General features: G+C 33.1%; 1 protein-coding gene across 1 annotated transcript in view; it reads left to right on the top strand.

The window, feature by feature from the left end:
* CEP290 (centrosomal protein 290kDa) overlaps positions 1–20,663 on the top strand; it is a 94,570-nt gene that overhangs the window by 18,372 nt on the left and 55,535 nt on the right. Inside the window, exons 14-25 of the mRNA XM_011961265.1 lie at positions 2,987–3,159; positions 3,882–4,044; positions 5,677–5,777; positions 5,850–5,937; positions 7,322–7,434; positions 8,975–9,059; positions 9,618–9,760; positions 12,632–12,796; positions 13,138–13,287; positions 15,312–15,427; positions 17,377–17,479; positions 17,570–17,800. Of these exons, the coding sequence (XP_011816655.1) occupies positions 2,987–3,159; positions 3,882–4,044; positions 5,677–5,777; positions 5,850–5,937; positions 7,322–7,434; positions 8,975–9,059; positions 9,618–9,760; positions 12,632–12,796; positions 13,138–13,287; positions 15,312–15,427; positions 17,377–17,479; positions 17,570–17,800 (1,631 nt within the window). The remainder of the gene's footprint in view (positions 1–2,986; positions 3,160–3,881; positions 4,045–5,676; positions 5,778–5,849; positions 5,938–7,321; positions 7,435–8,974; positions 9,060–9,617; positions 9,761–12,631; positions 12,797–13,137; positions 13,288–15,311; positions 15,428–17,376; positions 17,480–17,569; positions 17,801–20,663) is intronic.

Here is a 20,663-nt window from a genome sequence, read left to right as displayed (position 1 = left end):
TTTGACTTAGACTGTGTTTGCAGTAGACTGTAGGAGTGGTAAATAAAAAGCAGGGAGACCTGTTAGAAGACGATTGCAATAATCTGGAGAAAAGTGATGGTGGTTTGGGGCATGGTGGTAGCAGTGGAGTTATTGGATGTAGCAGTTCTGGATGTATTTTGAAAGTGATAAAAATGGAATTTTCTAACAGATCAGATGCAGGATGTGAGAGAGAGAGAACTCTTGGTCTGAACCAAAAGTTTTGGTCATGGTGGTATTGTGGGAAGAGCAGGTTGAGAGATAATCAGGTGCTTAATTTTAGACATGTTAGGTTTGAGATGCTTATGAGACATTCAAGTGAAGGTGTTAAGTAGGCGCTTGTATATAAAAGTCTAAGGTTTAGGACAGCAGTCTAAGCTAAAGATATGTTTGGTAACTGTCTCCATAAAAGTAATTGAAGTAATGAGGCTGGCTAAGATCACCAAGGGAGTAAATGTAGGTTAAGAAGAAAAATCTAAAGAACTTCTACTTTAGCAGCTGGGGAGATAAAAAGGAGCAACCAAAGGAGACTGAAAAGGAAAGCCCAGAGAGCTCAGAGGAAAAGCAGGAGTTTGGAGAGCCCTGAAAACCACACGAGGAATGTAACCAAGGAAGAAGAAACAACTGCCTTCAGAGCTGTGTTCATTGATGCTGTTAGGTCAAGATGATCACTAGAAGTTGACTATTGGACTTAACAATGGTCATTTTTGGTTCAAGAGAAAATGAGTAGAGAGGAAATGTAATAAGGAAATATAGGAACTCTTTTCCAGGACTGTTTCTATAAAGAGAAGGGGAAAACAAGGTGGTAGCTTGAGGGGAAAGAGGGATTAAGAAAACATTTTTCTCTTTAAGATGGAAGAAATAACTCATGATTTTAGGTTAATAGAAAAGCTCCGTTAAAGAAGAAACATTGATGAATCAATGAAGTGTAGAGAGAGAACTTCTGGAACAATAGTATTTTTAAGAATGCAATGGGATGAGATCCTAGTGTGCCAGTGAAGAGGTTGGCCTTAACTAGGAACATAGACTTCATCCATAGTTATAGAAAAGAAGGTAGAATGTATAGATACAGATATAGGTGACTTGGTAGACATCCTGGTAATGGGAATTTGTTGAAGTTCTAAACTGGTTGCTGCTTTTTTCTCAGTGAACAAGGGAGCAAGGTTCTTAGCTGAAGGTGAGGATAGGAGAAGATGTTTCGTAAGTTTGAGGAGAAAGAAGAGAAGCGAAAGTATAAAATGGTCATCTGAAAGATTGAAGATGTGGAGAATGTGGTATGACTCTTGAATAGCTTCAAGAGACCACTATACATATATATTATATATATATATATGTATTTATGTATTTCTATATATGTGTTTGTTATATTTGTATCAGAAAACTTTGAAAGTAGTTTAAACTGCTTTAAAAGGATGACTAATAGTATGGACTGTGCATATTCTAGTTACTAGTAGAAAAAGTGGCAATTGATCTCTGCTGTCAAATAAGGAAAAGAACTTACCTAGTAACACTTTAGTCAGTCCATAGTTATATAATCCCTAAAGCTCACAGACAGTGTGTGTACTAGACTGTACTCTGTATCTTGAACTTAACTTGTAAAACCCAATGGCTAATGGTATTCTTCCTTCATAAATTAGGATTAGGTTTAGTTATCAGAAACAGAGAGCTGAAGAATAATGGCAAATGCAAGATAGACATTTATTTCTCATCTACGTAATGGCCTAGAATTAAGCATTCTAAGGTGTTGCCTTCATCTGCCCATCCAAAATGGATGCAGTGCAGCTTTATCTCATGTCTGTATCCCAAACAGCAAGAGAGAGGAAGAGGGGACAAGAGTTAAAAGCATGTGCTGAAGGATAGGCAGGCAAATACAGTGTTTATTGTGTAGGGCCATGTGGAAGAATGATAGGAAAGTAGATATGTGGAAGAAAGGGAGAATAGATACTGGGGGACAACTCAGCCTGTGTCACGTTCCACAGCTTAGCTGTTAGCTCCAGACAGCTGGGATCATTTTGTAAAAACTTTTGTGATCTCACATACTAGTCTTATGCCTAAGTCCGATATTAAATATATAACCTATATATTAGTAAATGCTTATTATGATTGAGTGTGAGAATAATCTGTGTCAATAAATTTTGGAATGATAGCAATATTAGGTTTTGGTTTTTTAACACTTTAGTAAGATATTACAAGTAGGCATTTAGGAAGTTTTTAGCTTAGTTTGGATTGAATTTAGTTGCAAGTGATGGAAAAATCAAGCATAGTACAATAATTTAAATAAGACAGAAATGTATTTCTCTATAACATAGACAAAGTTGAAGCAACCAGGGCAGGATTTGTGTGACAGATGCACAAATATTCCCTATCAGGGACCCTATATCTTGTTGCTATGCCTATCTCAACATGTGGTTTCTGATTCATGTGAAGTTGCCACCTTCATATGCATGTAGATTTCAGCTAGTAGGAAGGAGGAAAGATAGAGAAAGATTACTCCTTTCTTTTAAAAACATTTTTTTTTTTTGAAATTCACGTATGACCTTTGCATTTATATTCCATTACTGACATGACCACACATAGCTGCTTGTGTGTCAGTGGAAATTTAGTTCTTTATTTCAAATGGCCATGTGTCGAGCTAAAAATCCATAGTTTTAGTACAGTGGACAAAAGGGAGGTTAAATATTAGGAACAGCTAGCAGTCTGTGTCACAACGATCATTCTTTGTAAAGCAGTATTTTGCAACCTTTTAAAATCCATACCCTTTCAGCTAAGAAGATTTTGCTGAACTTTAGTTTTTTAGTTAATTGTATTAGTAAAACCAAAACAAAACTTTCATCTTACAAATATAAAATGACAAATTTAAAGGAGTTTTTTTTAATAGCATACCACTTTTCTTGCCACCATATTGGAATCACTGATTTGAAGGAGTAAGTCGTCAATTCAATTAATGATTTTTGTTTTTACTCTGTAGGTGCTTCAACCCTTTCTCAACAGACTCATTACATGAAAATTCAGTCAACGTTAGACATTTTAAAAGAGAAAACTAAAGAGGCTGAGAGAACAGCTGAACTGGCTGAGGCTGATGCTAGGGAAAAGGATAAAGAATTAGTTGAGACTCTGAAGAGGTTAAAAGATTATGAATCGGTATGTATTTTTATCTTGTCATTCAAGGAGCTTGGAATTATTCTTGCCATTCACAGACCATTCTGTGCTATTTACTGCATACCGTTTAAAAAACATTCCATAAGTGTCTTTCGATAAAGGTTATCCTCATTAATTTATACTGAACTATTGAAATCCTTGAGCATTTACTTTTTGTCAGGAGAATTGTTTTCAAACCTTTGATCACAGTGATTTGTCCAAATAATCAGTTTTGATGAAGCAGCAGGATTACATTTTTTTTTTTATTATCTGTGTTCGTTGGGCCACCACGTAGATGTGACACCACTGGCCAATTTGACAGAATTTATGACAGGAACATACTGTGTCAATACAACCTACTCTCCACTTTTTATACTTTTTCACTGGTTAAACTGATTGAAGCAACTAATGACTTACTTATTCTACTGGTATTGCTGATTTGCTTTTACTAATTCTTTTAGTATTTTGGTAAGTGTTTTATATGTAATACATATTCAGAGTCACTTTGCCTTTAGGATATTACACTGGAAAGTTTTAACTGTTGCATTTACATCATTATTATTACGGGATTTGGTTTATAGAAGCACAATAAAAAACCAGTATAGTGATATAAATTATAGACATATGTATATTTTCCTTTAGACTTAGTAAAAAAAAATCATGAGCTTGAAAATTTTATTCAAGTAAACCATGTTATATTTTAAATTAGACTGGATATTTTTCAGGGAGTATATGGTTTAGAAGATGCTGTCGTTGAAATAAAGAATTGTAAAAACCAAATTAAAATCAGAGATCGAGAGATCGAAATATTGACAAAGGAAATCAATAAACTTGAATTGAAGATCAATGATTTCCTTGATGAAAATGAGGCACTTAGAGAGCGTGTGGGTAAGCCATCTTTTAAGTTACATAGTTTGCTCAGCCTGATTTACAAGTCTTTTTTTAAATTTAAGTTTGTTTATTATTATTTATTAAGTAGTTTAATGCTTCTTATCAAATACTTTTTTTTTTTTTGAGACGGAGTCTCACTCTGTCACCCAGGCTGGAGTGCAGTGGCCAGATCTCAGCCCACTGCAAGCTCCGCCTCCCGGGTTTACACCATTCTCCTGCCTCAACCTCCCCAGTAGCTGGGACTACAGGCGCCCGCCACCTTGCCCGGCTAGTTTTTTGTATTTTTTACTAGAGATGGGGTTTCACCGTGTTAGCCAGGATGGTCTCGATCTCCTGACCTTGTGATCCGCCCGTCTTGGCCTCCCAAAGTGCTGGGATTACAGGCTTGAGCCACTGTGCCTGGCCTCAAATACTTTTATAAAATGTTTAATACAAATAAAAGTGGAGCTAACCTGATTGAAGTGGAATCAGATTTTATGGTATTGGAGTGGTGGGTGGGCAGGGCTGGAACATTGCCTTACTCAGTCTAGCATCTCCTCAGTAATAGCTGCTTCTTTAAAAAAAATGAAAGTTTATTAATACCACATATCAGAGGTTAACCTTTTTTATTTTTTTTTCCAACAAAAGTAGGGTATGTATTACCCACATTTGTTTGCAGAATGCTCTTGTTACAGATGACATGTTTAAACCTCTCGCTGTGTGTTGTGATTCTCCTGCCTCTGCCTCCTGAGTAGCTGGGATTACAGGCGTGCACCACCACACCTGGCTAATTTTTGTATTTTTAGTAGAGATGGGATTTCACCATGTTGGCCAGGCTGGTCTCCAACTCCTGACCTTCAGTGATTCACCCACCTGGGCCTCCCAAAGTGCTGGGATTATAGGCGTGAGCCACCGCGCCTGGCCTGTTAAAATCTTTTAAAGATTTTTAAGTACTTGACTTTTATAATTCGGACTATTTACATTTTACTTTGGTTGAGTATTTTAAGGAGTAATTAGTAATATAGCTTGAGAGTTTATTTATTTTAATAAATAGTTTATTAATAAATAGTTAATATTACTAATTTAAGTGTTATGATAGTGCAGACTAAGTTGCTGCTTTAAAATGAAAATAAGTATCTAAATATGGATTTCATTATTGCTAAATTTCATTTAATGGTTTCTTAGTTAAAAATGATCATTTGTAAAAACTATTATCTAAAGAAAAGATAAATAGACAAATAAGTACTTTATACAGATATATATGTGTGAAAAGTATCTAACTTGGATCCATAGTTGTGCTAGGACCCCAAGTTAGACTTCTCAGATCACAGCCAAGAATCTGGAAGTTCCTAAAGATGACTTCTGGCCAGTCTAGGTAGCTGTCATAGACATCATTTTCTGTGTTTAAAAAGCTCCAAATCTTTGTTTATAATTTACATTAGGTTTTTGTTAGGATTTCCATTAATAATTGTGATAAAATTTTAACTCGGGTTACTGTTTAAATATCTGGAAAATTCTTTCACAGAAAGTTACCTCATTCTTCAGTGATACTGGCTAAGTGAATTATAACCAGTTGCCTGATGGTATATGACATTTTTGCAGTTTATTTGAATGCTTTTAAGTTTTTAATTGTATTGCTTTCTATTCTAGGCCTTGAACCAAAGACAGTGATTGATTTAACTGAATTTAGAAATAGCAAACACTTAAAACAGCAGCAGTACAGAGCTGAAAACCAGATTCTTTTGAAAGAGGCAAGTGTGGTAGTCAGTTGATTATTTTCTTGGTTGAACTATAGAGAAATACTAATAATTTATACTTTGCAGATTGAAAGTCTAGAGGAAGAACGACTTGATCTGAAAAAAAAAATTCGTCAAATGGCTCAAGAAAGAGGAAAAAGAAGTGCAACTTCAGGTATACTCAGTTATTCTAAACCTTTAAAAAGAATTATTGGTAAGTGAGTTGTCTGGATATGAAATTATTTATGTGTTAGCTATTTTTGCTGTTCTATTGTGGGTCTGTTACAAATTTAATAAATGACAATAACAGCCTGAAGGAGATAAGTGAGTGTCAGTGGGTTCAGTCCTGAATCTGAAATAGGCAAAAACGAACAAAACAAAGTAACAAAAATTAAGCAAACAAACAAAACCAACCTTAGAATTATGGAATATTTGAAAATTTTATGGTATAGTATTTTAATTTCTAGACAGCACCAATATGTTGTGATTAATAATAATAAAACTTAGTAGTTTTATATTAATATATGTTACTCAACATTTTGCCTTTCCTTAAGGACTATACATTGAAAAGCTTTTCTTGTAAATTATTATTATTATTATTATTATTATTTGAGATGGAGTCTGTCTTGTTCTGTTGCCCAGGCTGGAGTGCAGTGGTGCGACCTTGCGCATTGCACCCTCTGCCTCCCAGGTTCTAGCAATTCTTGTGCTTCAGCCTCCTGAGTAGTTGAGACTACAGGCGTGAGCCACCACGCCTGGCTTATTTTTGTATTTTTAGTAGAGATGGGGTTTCACCATGTTGGCCAGGCTGGTCTCCAACTCCTGATCTCAAGTGATCCATCCACTTTGGCTTCCCAAAGTACTGGAATTACAGGCGTGAGCCACCATTAAATTATTATTAAATAATTTTTATTTAATTATTTAAATAAAATAATTCTTAAATTATTTTTTACTTAAATTATTCTTTACTAAGTGAAAATAATGCTTTATTGAATATAAATTAGCATTTTGTTTGGTTTATTTTACTTGAGCTAAAGAGAACAGTTAGTTAAGTTTTATAATAGCCATTGCAGTGCTTTTTTGTAAGAAAACCACACAGAAGGAATATCTTTTTCACTTGCCCCAAGTCCCCAAGCACATATATGAATAATAGCAGAGTGGTTCTTTTTAGCATTATGATTTCTATAATATATCCAAAACTTTCTCAATAAATGAAACTTCATAATTTATTAGTACAATAATCAGTTTACTTGTTACTCATCATTTATATTTACTATATATGTCTTTTAACTGGTGCTTATTGAGTAACGCTTTAATATAGAAGAGGCAAAGAATGGTAGAGAAGATGAAATTCAAATTAGGTTCTCACATTATTAATAGTTCATTGAAAGTGAACTAGATCAGAAGGTTGTATTGGCTATGTAGAATTTTGGGAGGAGTTTGGAAACAATTATTCTACCTTTGGGTTAAAACTTGATTGTAGGTTTTAAGAATTAAAATGTTAGAATAGTAGAACGGTTATTTTAATGTTTTTAGTTTGTTAATTCTCTTATGTATAGGATTAACCACTGAGGACCTGAACCTAACTGAAAACGTTTCTCAAGGAGATAGAATAAGTGAAAGAAAATTTGATTTATTGAGCCTGAAAAATATGAGTGAAGCACAATCAAAGGTAATAATAGTAAAGTATTGCAAAGAGAGTAAGGGAAAATATTTTTACTGTGCTTTCATTTCTTCACCCTTTATCTCATTCCTGAACATCTAATCTTATTATTGTTGATAAATAAGTAGAGGGAAATATTTGCTTATTTAAATAACCTGTGATTCAAAGATTGATTAATGAGACATTATTTACTCTGAATACAGATTAGGAGTTCAGATAAAGTAGAGCTGCTGCATAGGAGATCATCATTCAATACCCCACAGTCAGATCAGAATGAGCTAGAAGAGAATATGACCATAGGATCATTATCAAGAATGTTATCTGAAATTCACCGTAGTGTAGAAAGTGGAATGCATCCTTTTGTCCCTTTAACTAGACTTTCTTCATCCATGCAAGTAAAAGATAATTCAACTCCAGAAACTATTACAATAAGAGAGATTTTTAAAGCACCGTGTCTGCAGTCTTCAAGAAATCTAGAATCGTTAGTCAGCACCTTTAGTAGGGAAAACCATGAAGAAATAAATGACGTATGCCATTTTTCTGATGACTGTATGAAGAAAGACTCAAGAAGCCATCAAGCACTAGAGAAGACTAGTTTTGTACAAAAAAGCAATTCATCTTTTCACAGCTTATCAACAGCTTCAGACATAATGCAGAAGTTATCACTTAGGCAAAAATCTGCAATATTTTTTCAACAAATTCATGAAAATAGAACTGACATGGATAAATCACAAGTAGCAACATTAGAAGAAGAACAGGTTCATACCCAAATAAAGTATGCTGATACCAATTTGAAAGAAGATGTAATAAAAAGTGAAGTACCCTTGCAGACAGAGATACTGAAAAATAAGCTTGAAGTTAATCTTCCAGACCCTGTGTTTATTACTGCACAGTCAAAATTATCTCAGATACATCCTCTTGAAAATCTTATAGAACAGCTACGGAGAGAACTAGTATTTCTTAGATCTCAGGTGAGCTTTTCTCCAAATTATATTTTTGTGGTTGCTCTTTTATGACATCTCTAACAAAGTTCTGTAACAATTACAGTTAGAATATTTTTGTTTGCATTTTAACATGAGTTATACACATTTTACTTTTTAAAATCTAAAATGCAGTACATTGATATGAACTCATTGACTTGTCTAATTTATTAAATTTTTCTTTAGAATGAAATCATAGCACAGGAATTATTGATCAAAGAAGCACAGAGTAGAAATGCAGAAATAGAACTTGAACGTCATAGAAGCCAGGCAGAACAGGTAGTGTAAAGGCAGAACATTAAAAGAGATGATTTTGGTACTAAAGACGAAAACCATTATATCTTTTTGCCTTTTATCATGGACATTGGGAGAGGGAGAAAGTGGGAGGAAGATCACCATCTGTTTTACTGTTTAGATTTTAGTTTATTTTTATGATTGCTGCTATGTCTTCATAGCTCATTTTTTTTGGTTTTGTTATACTTAATTGATCAAACTTTTAACTTGAAAACTATAGACTATTGTGATATTTTGTTGAAAAAAATCAATTTTGTTGTTTCTGCTTTTTTCAGAATGAATTTCTTTCAAGAGAACTAATTGAAAAAGAAAGAGATTTAGAAAGAAGTAGGACAGTGATAGCCAAATTTCAGAATAAATGTAAGTTACAATTATCTTTTACTTTTCTGTTCTTATTTTTCCTAGACTTAAAATCATGGGCCTAAAAGGACATTAACACATTCTCTGTTTTCTAATCTGTTTTACTTCTAATTACCTCTGTACTGTATATACTTCAGTCTGTCACTCATCCAGTTGGTTTGCCTTGCTATTTTCATTGTCAGAGAATGTTACTAATATGAATTTTTTGTGAGAATGTATAACTCGTTTTTCTTGTGTGTTCTTTAATCTAAATGAAGTTAGAACACCAAATTTAAACTTCTTTAATATAAAGTATAGTTTAAGTTAAGGCAAAAGTATTCCTGTGATTTATTTCTTCCAGTGATGAGATATGTGTGTATATGCATATGATATAAATAGGTCTGTCATTTAACTCAACTATTCACGTAGGATTTATAGTTGAATTTTCTTGTTTGTTTATTTACATTTGCATTTTTCCAATGCTTGCTTTGGTATATGTGAAATATTTGTCATCTGTATAGAATAGTGTAAATTGTGAAAAAGATCTGATCATCCAATGAGAAAACTGTATAATTACAGTAAAAGAATTAGTTGAAGAAAATAAGCAACTTGAAGAAGGTATGAAAGAAATATTGCAAGCAATTAAGGAAATGCAGAAAGATCCTGATGTTAAAGGAGGAGAAACATCTCTAATTATCCCTAGCCTTGAAAGACTAGTTAATGTAAGTTATTTTTTCATGTTAATCTTTTTCCTCTATCACTTTAGAAAGATTTTCTGCTGTGTACAGATCTCCATAGTTTCTGATAAGATATTTTCAGTCATTTGAATCATTGTTTCCCTGTATGTAAAATGTAGTTTTTCTTGAGCTGCTTTCAATACTTTTCTTCTACCAACTGGATATTTGTTATTAATCTGTCTTCAAGTTCACTGACGTTTTCCTTTTTATCTCTGTTCTTTTGGTTCAGGGGTCAACTTGAGACCTTGAAGAGTTTTTTACACAGAATTTGGAGCTCGTTTTTGATGACTCTTTTCTTACTGGGATTTTTCTTTCACTTTTCCCATGGTTTTGGGTTCTATCCTGTGGTTTTCTAGATGAGAAAGATGATAGGTCACTGCAATTGCACCCTGCGCTATGACTAAATCTTTAAAAATGGCAAAGTCAATCTTTGCTGGTCCTGTCTTCCATATTTGACAGCTGCGCTATCTCCGCTCACTGCAAGCTCCGCCTCCCGGGTTCACACCATTCTCCTGCCTCAGCCTCCCGAGTGACTGGGACTACAGGCGCCTGCCACCACGCCCAGCTAATTTTTTTTGCTTTTTTTTTAGTAGAGACGGGGTTTCACCATGTCAGCCAGGATGGTTTCGATCTCCTGACCTCGTGATCCACCCGCCTCGGCCTCCCAAAGTGCTGGGATTACAGACGTGAGCTACCGCGCCCGGCCCCCCTCCCCCCTTTTATTTTTCCCTAAAATCTCCTTGCTTTTGTTCATTTTCTAAAAACTTTAGGTAGTTTTTTTTTTTTTTTAATTCGTTTTTTGTTTATGGGAGTGTAAGTCTCTTAGGAACTTATGCTATAAGAAGTATTATGAAATGGCTTTATTCTAAATGTTTAAAAACTTACTCATTGTTACAGGAAAGATTTAGCCATCAATAATCTTCTATTTATATTTACCATATAGAGACTTGAGAAATTCTGAATGAATTTACCGTTTACAGATACATGATAGAGTATCTGTTATATAAACTTGAATAATATACACATTTTAGATTGTTAATATTTAACTATATGTCATTTATGTTATCTGAACATATTTAGCATACATTATTATATTATTTCCAAACTTTGTGCTTGATTTCAGTAGGAAAAAAATTATTATTTACTGAATTGCTTTTTTTTAAAAAAAAAAAATCATGATTAATCAGTAGTTGGATACTTTTTATAACAACACTGTGATTGTTAGCAGAGAATGAGAATGATACTGATATGTTAAAAATTTCCTGAGGCAAGAAAATAGTTTGATTCCCATTATATCTTTCTCATTCTGACTTTCTCATTCTGATTGGTGATTTCGTTTTGCCTCTGCCATTTTGAATGTCTAAAATGATTCTTTATGCTTTTTTTATGTGAACATCTTTTGTCTGTGATGATGCCCACTACTGATACTGTGTCCCAGATCAAACTTAATTTTCCAAGGGCAGCTCTATTTAGGGACCAAATGAAAACAGAGTGAATGGCCCAAGAAATCCTAGCTTCTATTTATGCTGACAATCTCTGGGCCTTCCTGGAGCCACTGTTTCCATAGACTTCATTTACTTTTATCCTGGATTGTCATTGTTTTTTCAGATTCATAGGCCCTGTCTGAAATTCACAAATCACCTAACAATCCTTCTCTAAGAAATCTTCAGAATTTATGACAATTTAGACCAGATAATTCTGGATTATGCACTTTAGTTCACTTTTTGTTACTACAAGGTATTTTTCAGTGCCCCCAACAGCTATGTAACTCATTCTCATTTTACCAAAGTCCATGTAGACAAGGCACTATTCCTCAGTGAGACAACTAACTAGACCACCTTGTTATCAGTCAGAGTACCTTCCTCTACCTACTTTTATCTTCATGATATTGTCTTTGAATTAGTATAAGTTATTACTCTGCATGACCTGCTCTAATCTCCTTCAGGGGAAGGCGTTTATAAATCTACTACCTAGAGTTAAACCCCGGATCACCTTCCTGAGTAGGAGATTGCATTTGGTTCTATTCATTTTACCTTATTTGTCTTCTACCTTCATTTTTTAAGACTTACTTTGCCTTTAACAGTTTTTTCCATACAGTTCGTCTAAAGTCCAAATATATTTATATGTATATATTATGTAGATGTGAGCATTGTGTGTATATACTTACGTATGCCATTGTTGGAGATTTTGGGCCGGTGATGCCACTCTGATAATATTTTAATATTTGACATATTTTTGCTTACTCATTATTCTTAGATAATGCCATATTATGATACCTTGCCTTTATTTTTATTTATGCTTCAACTGTGTGGAGGGGAAGCACTGAAAAATTCACTTAATTGAATGTTGTATTGATCAATTTTTCAATATTGTATTGTATTCCATTCCTTTGCGCATGCTTTGAATACAGATGCTATATAATTTCAGAGAAAAATACTTCATTTTGACTGTACAAAAACCCTGTATAGTGAGCAGAGCTAACATTATTTTCCCCTTTTTAGAGACAAGAAAACTAAGATATAGAGAATTTAAGTCACTTTCCCAGCTAGTGACTGATTAAAATTTGAACCCTGGTCATCTTATTCCTGTCTGGTTGTTTTTCTAGTCTACCAGTCTGTTAAGATTAGCTAGATGTTTTTTAATTGTTTTAATGAAGTAATTACTATGTTTGGTAATGTAAATGAAAGTTTTATAGATCCATAAATAAGAATTTGAATTGGCATACTTTATTATCATACTTGGCAATGAAAATAGGAAAATGCTTAAATGTCCATTTTATTTAAAGACAGACTTTTTTTTTTACCATGATTTCACTGTTTTTCTCTGTATTTCTAATATATAATATAAATTTACTAGGCTATAGAATCAAAGAATGCAGAAGGAATCTTTGATGCCAGTCTGCATTTGAAAGCCCAAGTTGATCAGCTTACCGGAAGAAATGAAGAATTAAGACAGGAGCTCAGGGAATCTCGGAAAGAGGCTATAAATTATTCACAGCAGTTGGCAAAGGCTAATTTAAAGGTGAGAATTTTATTAAATAGAAGAAAATGCTGAACATAAGAATGTAGATTTAATAGGAAACTTTTAATTTTTTTAAAAGAATCCTTTATGAAAAAATGCCCATTGAATTAATTCTTTTGATATTAAGAAACTGGATTTCTCTTATAAAATTAAGTGGAAAATATGTGCCTTATAATATTAAAAAGAATACAAAAATTCTAAATCTTATACCTGGGCATTTCTAAGCAGAAACTAAGTATAGTTTAAGTAAAATTCCTGGCAGGGCATTCACATATCTGTTATCTGTCTTTCTTTGGGTGTAAGAGATGTTATTCTCATTGCTGGATTTTTTTTTTTTCCAGATAGATCATCTTGAAAAAGAAACTAGTCTTTTACGACAATCAGAAGGATCAAATGTTGTTTTTAAAGGAATTGACTTACCTGATGGGATAGCACCATCTAGTGCCAGTATCATTAATTCTCAGAATGAATATTTAATACATTTGTTACAGGTATTAAAAATTTTGTTATAGGTATTGAAAATTTTACATGTGAATAACAAAAATCATTGGTAGTATGTTTGTATTTTTACTTTTATTTTACTTTATTTTAATTTTTCCATCATGCAGATAGTACTTTTCTTAATAATTAGTCTTCATGTATTCCTTTGAGTTCTCAAAATAGTAACAGTGAAATATATTTTGTATGGATTTTGATGTTAGATGGAATATTATACATAAAAGCAATTTGTACCATTCATTCCATTCATCTGCAAGAGCAGCATGTTTTCACATCTTGTTCACATGCCTGTCGTTCATGTGAAATACATGATTCACAAGCAGAACAACAAGCAGCTACTATAAAGCAGTGTATGTAAGTGAGCACTTTTATTTATTGCTGGGTGGAAAACGTAAGAATAAAGTCTGTCAAAGCTTTTTAGTGTCATGATAGAATTGTTCCCCTTTTTGTATTCACAAGTAAAAACTTTTTTTTTTTTTTTTTTTTGAGACAGTCTCACTCTGTCACCAAGGCTGGAGTGCAGTTGCGCTACCTTGGCTCACTGCAACCTCCACCTCCTGAGTTTAAGTGATTCACATGCCTCAGCCTGCTGAGTAGCTGGGACTACAGGTGTGCATCCCTGGCTAATTTTTGTATTTTTTTTAGTAGAGATGGTGTGTCGTCATGTTGACCAGGCTGGTCTCAAACTCCTGGTCTCAAGTGATTCGCCTACCTTAGCCTCCCAAAGTGCTAGGATTACAGACGTGAGCCCTGCACCCGGCCACAAGTAAAAACTTCTAAACCAAATTATTATTTACCTTTGTCTTCTCTTTACCCAATAAAATGTTAGTTAATCTACCTCTAAAGAGGAAAGGGTACTCTACTATACTACTTGCCCTGGGTTTCTCAGTTTTGCTGTCTATATAATGGTTGTTATGAATGTCCTAATGACAGATCTTTTTCATTATTTGAAGTTTGACTATCTATAACATCACACACATTATAAATATAATTATAAATATATGTTCAGAATCAATGAAAATATGTTTTTGATTATAAATGCCGCTATTGCTCTCTGTTGGGTGATCCATTTATGAGTATACTTGAGTTCTAATTCTTAAGTACTCATTTTTATTTTGGAAATTACAGTAATTCATCTTTTTCTCAATATTGGGATTTTTATGTTATCTAAGTCAGGTAAGGACAGCTTTAACTACTTACTAGAATATTGCTTTATACTATATGTTATGTTATTATTTTTAAATGTATAATTTTAGCATTATTATTTCTCTTATTTACCTGAGGTATAGGGACACTACCAGCAAATAGTGGTAGTATGGCATTGTTGTATTTTTTGAGATAAAATTCATGTTTTTTCATCTTTATGTAAGAAATGTATCAGAAGTTTGTAGTAGATTAGAGAGTACCAACTGGGAGTCTGAAAACCTGTTCAAAGTGGCAGAACAGGTGCTTGGACTCTCAATCCTAAGGCTGTATAGAGCTATAAGCGTGGTAAGACCTTTGGAGTCAGACAGACCCGACCTCAAATGTTGGATCCGTATATATGGAAAGCACCAGACAACAAGCCTAGCATATGTATTTGGTAAAAATGATTGCCAAGTGTAGTGTTAATGAGTTTTTGGATATTGAGTATGTTATTTAATTTTCAATTTCATCTTTAAAATGAAATAATTGGAAAGGATAATTTGAGTGAAGATATGAAACTATATCTTCACAAGAGGGTATGTGGCCAAGTGACTAGAGGTGAGTCTGTAACTATTCTATCTAATAAAACATTGTGATCTGGTTATTTGTGTGCTAACTGTAACTATCACATATGGTAAAAATAACTTTACCTGTTGTATAGTACTCTTATTTTTATGCCTTAAATGTTCAAAATGTCATGGAAAAATTATCTGTGTTGCTTACGGATTTGGTGACTTTTAACTTTTCTATAATGTTGTCAGAATATGAATTTATACTTTCAAATTCAACATTCTATTTTTTTTTGCATTCTTATTTCTAAACCACTTTTTAGGAACTAGAAAATAAAGAAAAAAAGTTAAAGAATTTAGAAGATTCTCTTGAAGATTATAACAGAAAATTTGCTGTAATTCGTCATCAACAAAGTTTGTTGTATAAAGAATACCTAAGGTATAGGTATTAGCAAAACTTTATAAATACAATTGCAGTATATTCTTGTTAATTGTGAAAGTAACATAAGAATAATTGATGTTTTGTTCTTCCCTTTTTCTTCTTCCTTTGCAATTATATTTTTTTACTCTAGTAACTACTATTAAGAACTTGTTTATGGAGACAGTGTAGTTTAATGATTACATTGAGCCTGGGATTATCCTGCCTGAGTTTGAATCATTTAACATTTGCTTTTTGTAAGAGCTTGAGCAAGTCATCTTACCTATCTGTGTCTCAGTTTCCTTATCTGTAAGTTTCTTTGTAAGTAATACCATTTTCATAGGATTATTGTAAAACGTAAGTGAGTTATTAGATGAAAATGCTTGGGCTAGTGTGTGGCACATATGAACAGTTTGTAAATGTCAGCTGTTGGCATCATTCATCATCATCGCCATCATCATTGTTCATATATGTATAGGGAACTAATTTATTTCTCCTTATTTCTGTCATCTCATCTAAATCAATAGAATGATTTCCTTAATAGGAAATAGAATACCTAATCAAAGGTGATTTAAACACTAAGAATAATTATTATCTGACTAACCAGAACCACAAAGCTAGTTATAGGGCAGGTCATATTGGAAGGTTGTTGTTAACACCTATGATAGTTGTAAAATAGCTGCATGAATTCAAGAAAGATGAAACTGTGCCCATTGAAGAAGAGGAGCATTTTTTTTCTACATAGCTTTTAATTTTAAATAAACATTTTTTATGGTGATATCTGGCAGACATTGACTCCAATCTCATTTGCTAGAATTGGGTCACATGTCCAAGTCTGAACAATCATTCAGTTGCAAAGGAAATGATACCACTGTACTGGGTTTATGTGAAGAACGTTGCAGATGTTTGTGGAATGCTCATGCATAGATAACAGTGTCTTACACAACTTCAAAAAAAATAATTTATATATAAATATGTTTTAAATTATTTTTTAAATTCACAAGTAAGAATTTATGGCATACAACATGGTGTTCTATATATGTATATACTGTGGAATGACTAAATCAAGCTACTTAACCATATGTATTACCTCACATACTTTTTTTTTTTTTTTTCCTTGAGACAGTCTTGCTCTTTCACCCAGGCTGGAGTGCAATGGTCCTATCTTGACTCACTGCAACCTCTACCTCCCAGGTCCAAGTTATTTTCTTGCCTCAGCCTCCCAGGTAGCCGAGATTACAGACATGTGCCACCATGCCTGGCTAATTTTTGTAGTTTTGGTAAAGACAGAGTTTTGCCATATTGGCCGTGCTAGTCTCAAAACTCCTAGTCTCAAGCAATCTGCCTACCTTGGCATCCCAAAGTTCTGGGATTACAGCATACTTTTTTTTGTAGTAAAATCTACTCTCTTAGCAATTTTAAAGTATATAATATACTGTTATTAACTTTAGTCACTGTTATGTGTGGATCTCTTGAACTATTCCTCTTAACTCCAATTTTGTGTCCTTTACACATCTTCTTTTAAGTCTAATGATTTCTGACGTGTTTGTATTCACATTATTTTGTAAGCATTTAACGCCCAAATTTGAGAGTGGGGTCAGAATGTTGGAATTTGATTTCTAGAATTAGTATGGGGTATTATTTTCCTACTTTTTTTCTGTCTTCAATAAAATGTTTATAAGATTCAGCTTCAATTATAATTATATCACCACCCATTAAGTGGTGAATCAGGGAAGAATGAAAATAATTCGATAACTTTGTTGCCTTGCATTTATTTAAAATATTTTTAATTCTAGGCTAAAACCTTTTTAAATGAAATTGTAACTTCTTGTGTTTTCAGATACTGAATAGCTATGATACCTCTTGTGTTGAGAAAACTTTAAATTTGCGTAATCTGAAGTTATCTTTTCTTGTAGTCAAGCATTTTATTAGGTTTACAATATTGTCTTTTGGTTTTGTTTTGTTTTTAGTGAAAAGGACACCTGGAAAACAGAATCTAAAACAATAAAAGAGGAAAAGAGAAAACTTGAAGATCAAATTCAACAAGATGCTATAAAAGTAAAAGAATATAATGTAAGTAAAACATTTTTAACATTAGTATGCAATATAGTACAAACTAGGATAGCTAGATTCAACAAGTAATATGGATGTGTCTTTCTGCAGAATTTGCTCAATGCTCTTCAGATGGATTCGGATGAAATGAAAAAAATACTTGCAGAAAACAGTAGGAAAATTACTGTTTTGCAAGTGAATGAAAAATCACTTATAAGGCAATATACAATCTTAGTAGAACTGGAGCGACAACTTAGAAAAGAAAATGAGAAACAAAAGAATGAATTGTTGTCAATGGAGGCTGAAGTTTGTGAAAAACTTGGATGTTTGCAAAGATTTAAGGTACATCTGATTCTTATTTTGCTTTTTCTGACTATAAAAAATTTCAAGTATGCAGAAGATAGGATGGTATGAATAATGCTCATCACCTGAATTAATAGTTAACATTTATTAACATTTTGCCATAATTGTTCTTTTGATTTTTGTAGGAATGTTTGAATTGCAGACTTTCCTCCCCTAAATAATTAATGTACCCTTTTGAAAAAGCCTTTTTTTCTTTAAATAACCACAGTAATTTTATTATACCTAACATAATGACAATAATTCTCTAATATCACCTAAAACCCTGATTATAGTCACATTTTTTACATTTTTTGATCAAGGAATAAACATTTGGATGTTACATCTCATAAATCTTTTTAATATAGAATCCTCTTGGTTTTCTTTTTCTCCAGAAAATGTTTGAAGATGTATCTGACTTTTTGTGTGTGTGTGTCATTTTACTTGTTCCTCTGTCCCTTGTATTACTAAAAGTTAGGTCGGAACCCTTAGTTAGCTTCAGGTTTAAACATTTTTGGCAAGAATACTTCACAAGTAATTCTCTATACTTAATACTGCATCAGTTCAAGAGTATCTGGTTGTTCCATGTTTTGTAATTGATTACTGTGTTACGGAAAAAACAAGCAGACCAGCTGTGGTGGCTCATGCCTGTAATTCCAACGCTTTGGAAGGCCCGGGCAGGAAAGTTGCCTGAGGCCAGACCGGCCTATGCAATACAGTGAGACCCCGTCTCTACAAAAAATGTGTTTTTTAGTTGTTTTTTTTTTTTTAATTAGCTGGGTGTAGTGGCACATGCTTGTAATCCCAGCTACCTGGGACACTGAGGTGGGAGGATCGCTTGAGCCCAGGAAGTTGGGGGCTGCAGTGAGCCGTGATCATGTGCCACTGATCTCTAGCCTGTGTGCCTATATAACAGAACTAGTCTCTCTCTTAAGAGAGAAAAAAAAAGAAGAAGAAGAAGTAAAGATAACCATATACCTCCATTGTTAAGCAATTTAGTTAACTGGTGATATTTTGGTACCATACAAATAACAAATTGTCAGTCCTAATGATTTTAGCATCCTCTGATGATTGTTGCCTAACTCAATTATGAGGAGTTACAAACATCATAATTTTCTAGTTATATTATGCACTTGCATTTATTAACAGACATGCTTTTGTAAAATAAATAGCATTTCCCCATTAGCCCAGGCTATTTGTTTATCTTGACTTATAGCTCCTACTACAAAGGCAAACTAAATGCTTTTCTCTTTAATGACCAGTTTTCAGAATACGCACTTGGTGTGCTCTGCGCTACCTGATTTTTTTTTCTCATCTCCGCTTTCTCTTTTTTAAGTATCATATTAGAGTCACAGACTTTTAAATATTCCATGTTTCTTTTGTCTCAACTTTAGCCAAAGAGAGTCCTTTAAAGTTGACTCATATTGTTTTGACAAAAATTCATTAATCTTTTGAACGAAGCCTCAAAACTTGACTTGTTTTCTAGCATAAGATATCTTAGAGTTACCTACATACTTCATGCTCATACTTGGAATAAACCATTTCTTTAAAGAGCCCAGGTTCCTTTTAGCGGGGAAGGCATTTAGATACCAAAAACTGGCCGCTGGGCATCATTGCTCTCAAAGTATCATTGCTACTAGTCTCTCAGTAGACAAGTTAGAAAAATATGTATATATTTAAACTGTAAGTTCATATTGTTATTTCCAGTTTAATTAGAACATTATGGGGTAAGTAAATAGTATGTGGTTTTTGCTAAACTTCTTTGATTTTGCACTTGTATGTTTTTTTCTTACACAGAAAATCTTTATTATTAACATTAAAATATTTGTTTTATCCTACAATATACATACAATATTTTGAAAAATAATACTTGAATTGATATTAATAGTAACAACAACAGCAATGCTCCCAAACATGGTTTAAAATTTTATTTCAGGCCTTATTTTCTTCAGAATCTATCTTGCTGAGGATGTATAGGCAAAGTAATATATTCTATGCTTACTTGAAATAATTGTCTTCATGCAGTTATATTATACATTTGATATATTGTTAGGCTCTTTTGTTTTTCTTTTTTTTTTAATTTTAGGAATTTTTTCCCTTTTTATTAAATGTTAATACATACAATATATATGCAAATATTTAGTCAGAGAAATCTTAATGCTGGTCTTATGCATTTCATATTTTTCTGCTCTACCCTCTGTAGGTAACTTAGTATCTTTCTTATGTTTCTTTTTTGGAAACATAAACAAAGACAAGACAGGTTACATGACATGTATACCCTTCTGCACCTAGTTTTATACCTTACCTTGTAGTTTATTTTTAAGCATGTAAATGTTCAATGTACATGACTAAATTTAGACAGGATTGTAGGAACACAGAATTCAAAGTGAAATTAAAACGGGCTGGGGTTCTTTACTATCCACTTTAAAAGTTGCAATGGGTGATGTCATGCTAATAAACCTATTTTCAGCTTGATCTTAGACCTTAATACTGAGCATCAATAAATTCTTTAATAAACATAAGTGATTTTTATTCAGACACGTAATAAGGAAATGTTTGTTTTCTTATTTTCATGTGAGTTTTTTTAGAATCTACTTTTCTTAGAGTTTTACGAATACAGTTAGTGTTTGAGATATAAAGAGAAAAGAATTACAGTTTTCTTCCTCTTCTACCTGCTCATGAACTTGATTTTTTTCTCCCAACAATTGAAAAGCCAAGAAAAAGGGAGATTCTTAAGAGATGGGAAATAGAATCTCATCTACCCCTGTTTCCCCTAGAACAGTGAAACTGAATATCAAGGGTAAGGTAGAATAGTATGTACTTAACTTAAATGGAGAAGAAAGGCTGCCAAAATGAGATCTGAAGC

Source organism: Colobus angolensis, unplaced genomic scaffold (genome assembly GCF_000951035.1).
Source record: "Colobus angolensis palliatus isolate OR3802 unplaced genomic scaffold, Cang.pa_1.0 Scaffold543, whole genome shotgun sequence".
Taxonomy (NCBI): Eukaryota; Metazoa; Chordata; class Mammalia; order Primates; family Cercopithecidae; genus Colobus; species Colobus angolensis.
Note: the sequence above shows the minus strand (reverse complement) of the source record. Positions and strands in the feature narration are given on the sequence as shown.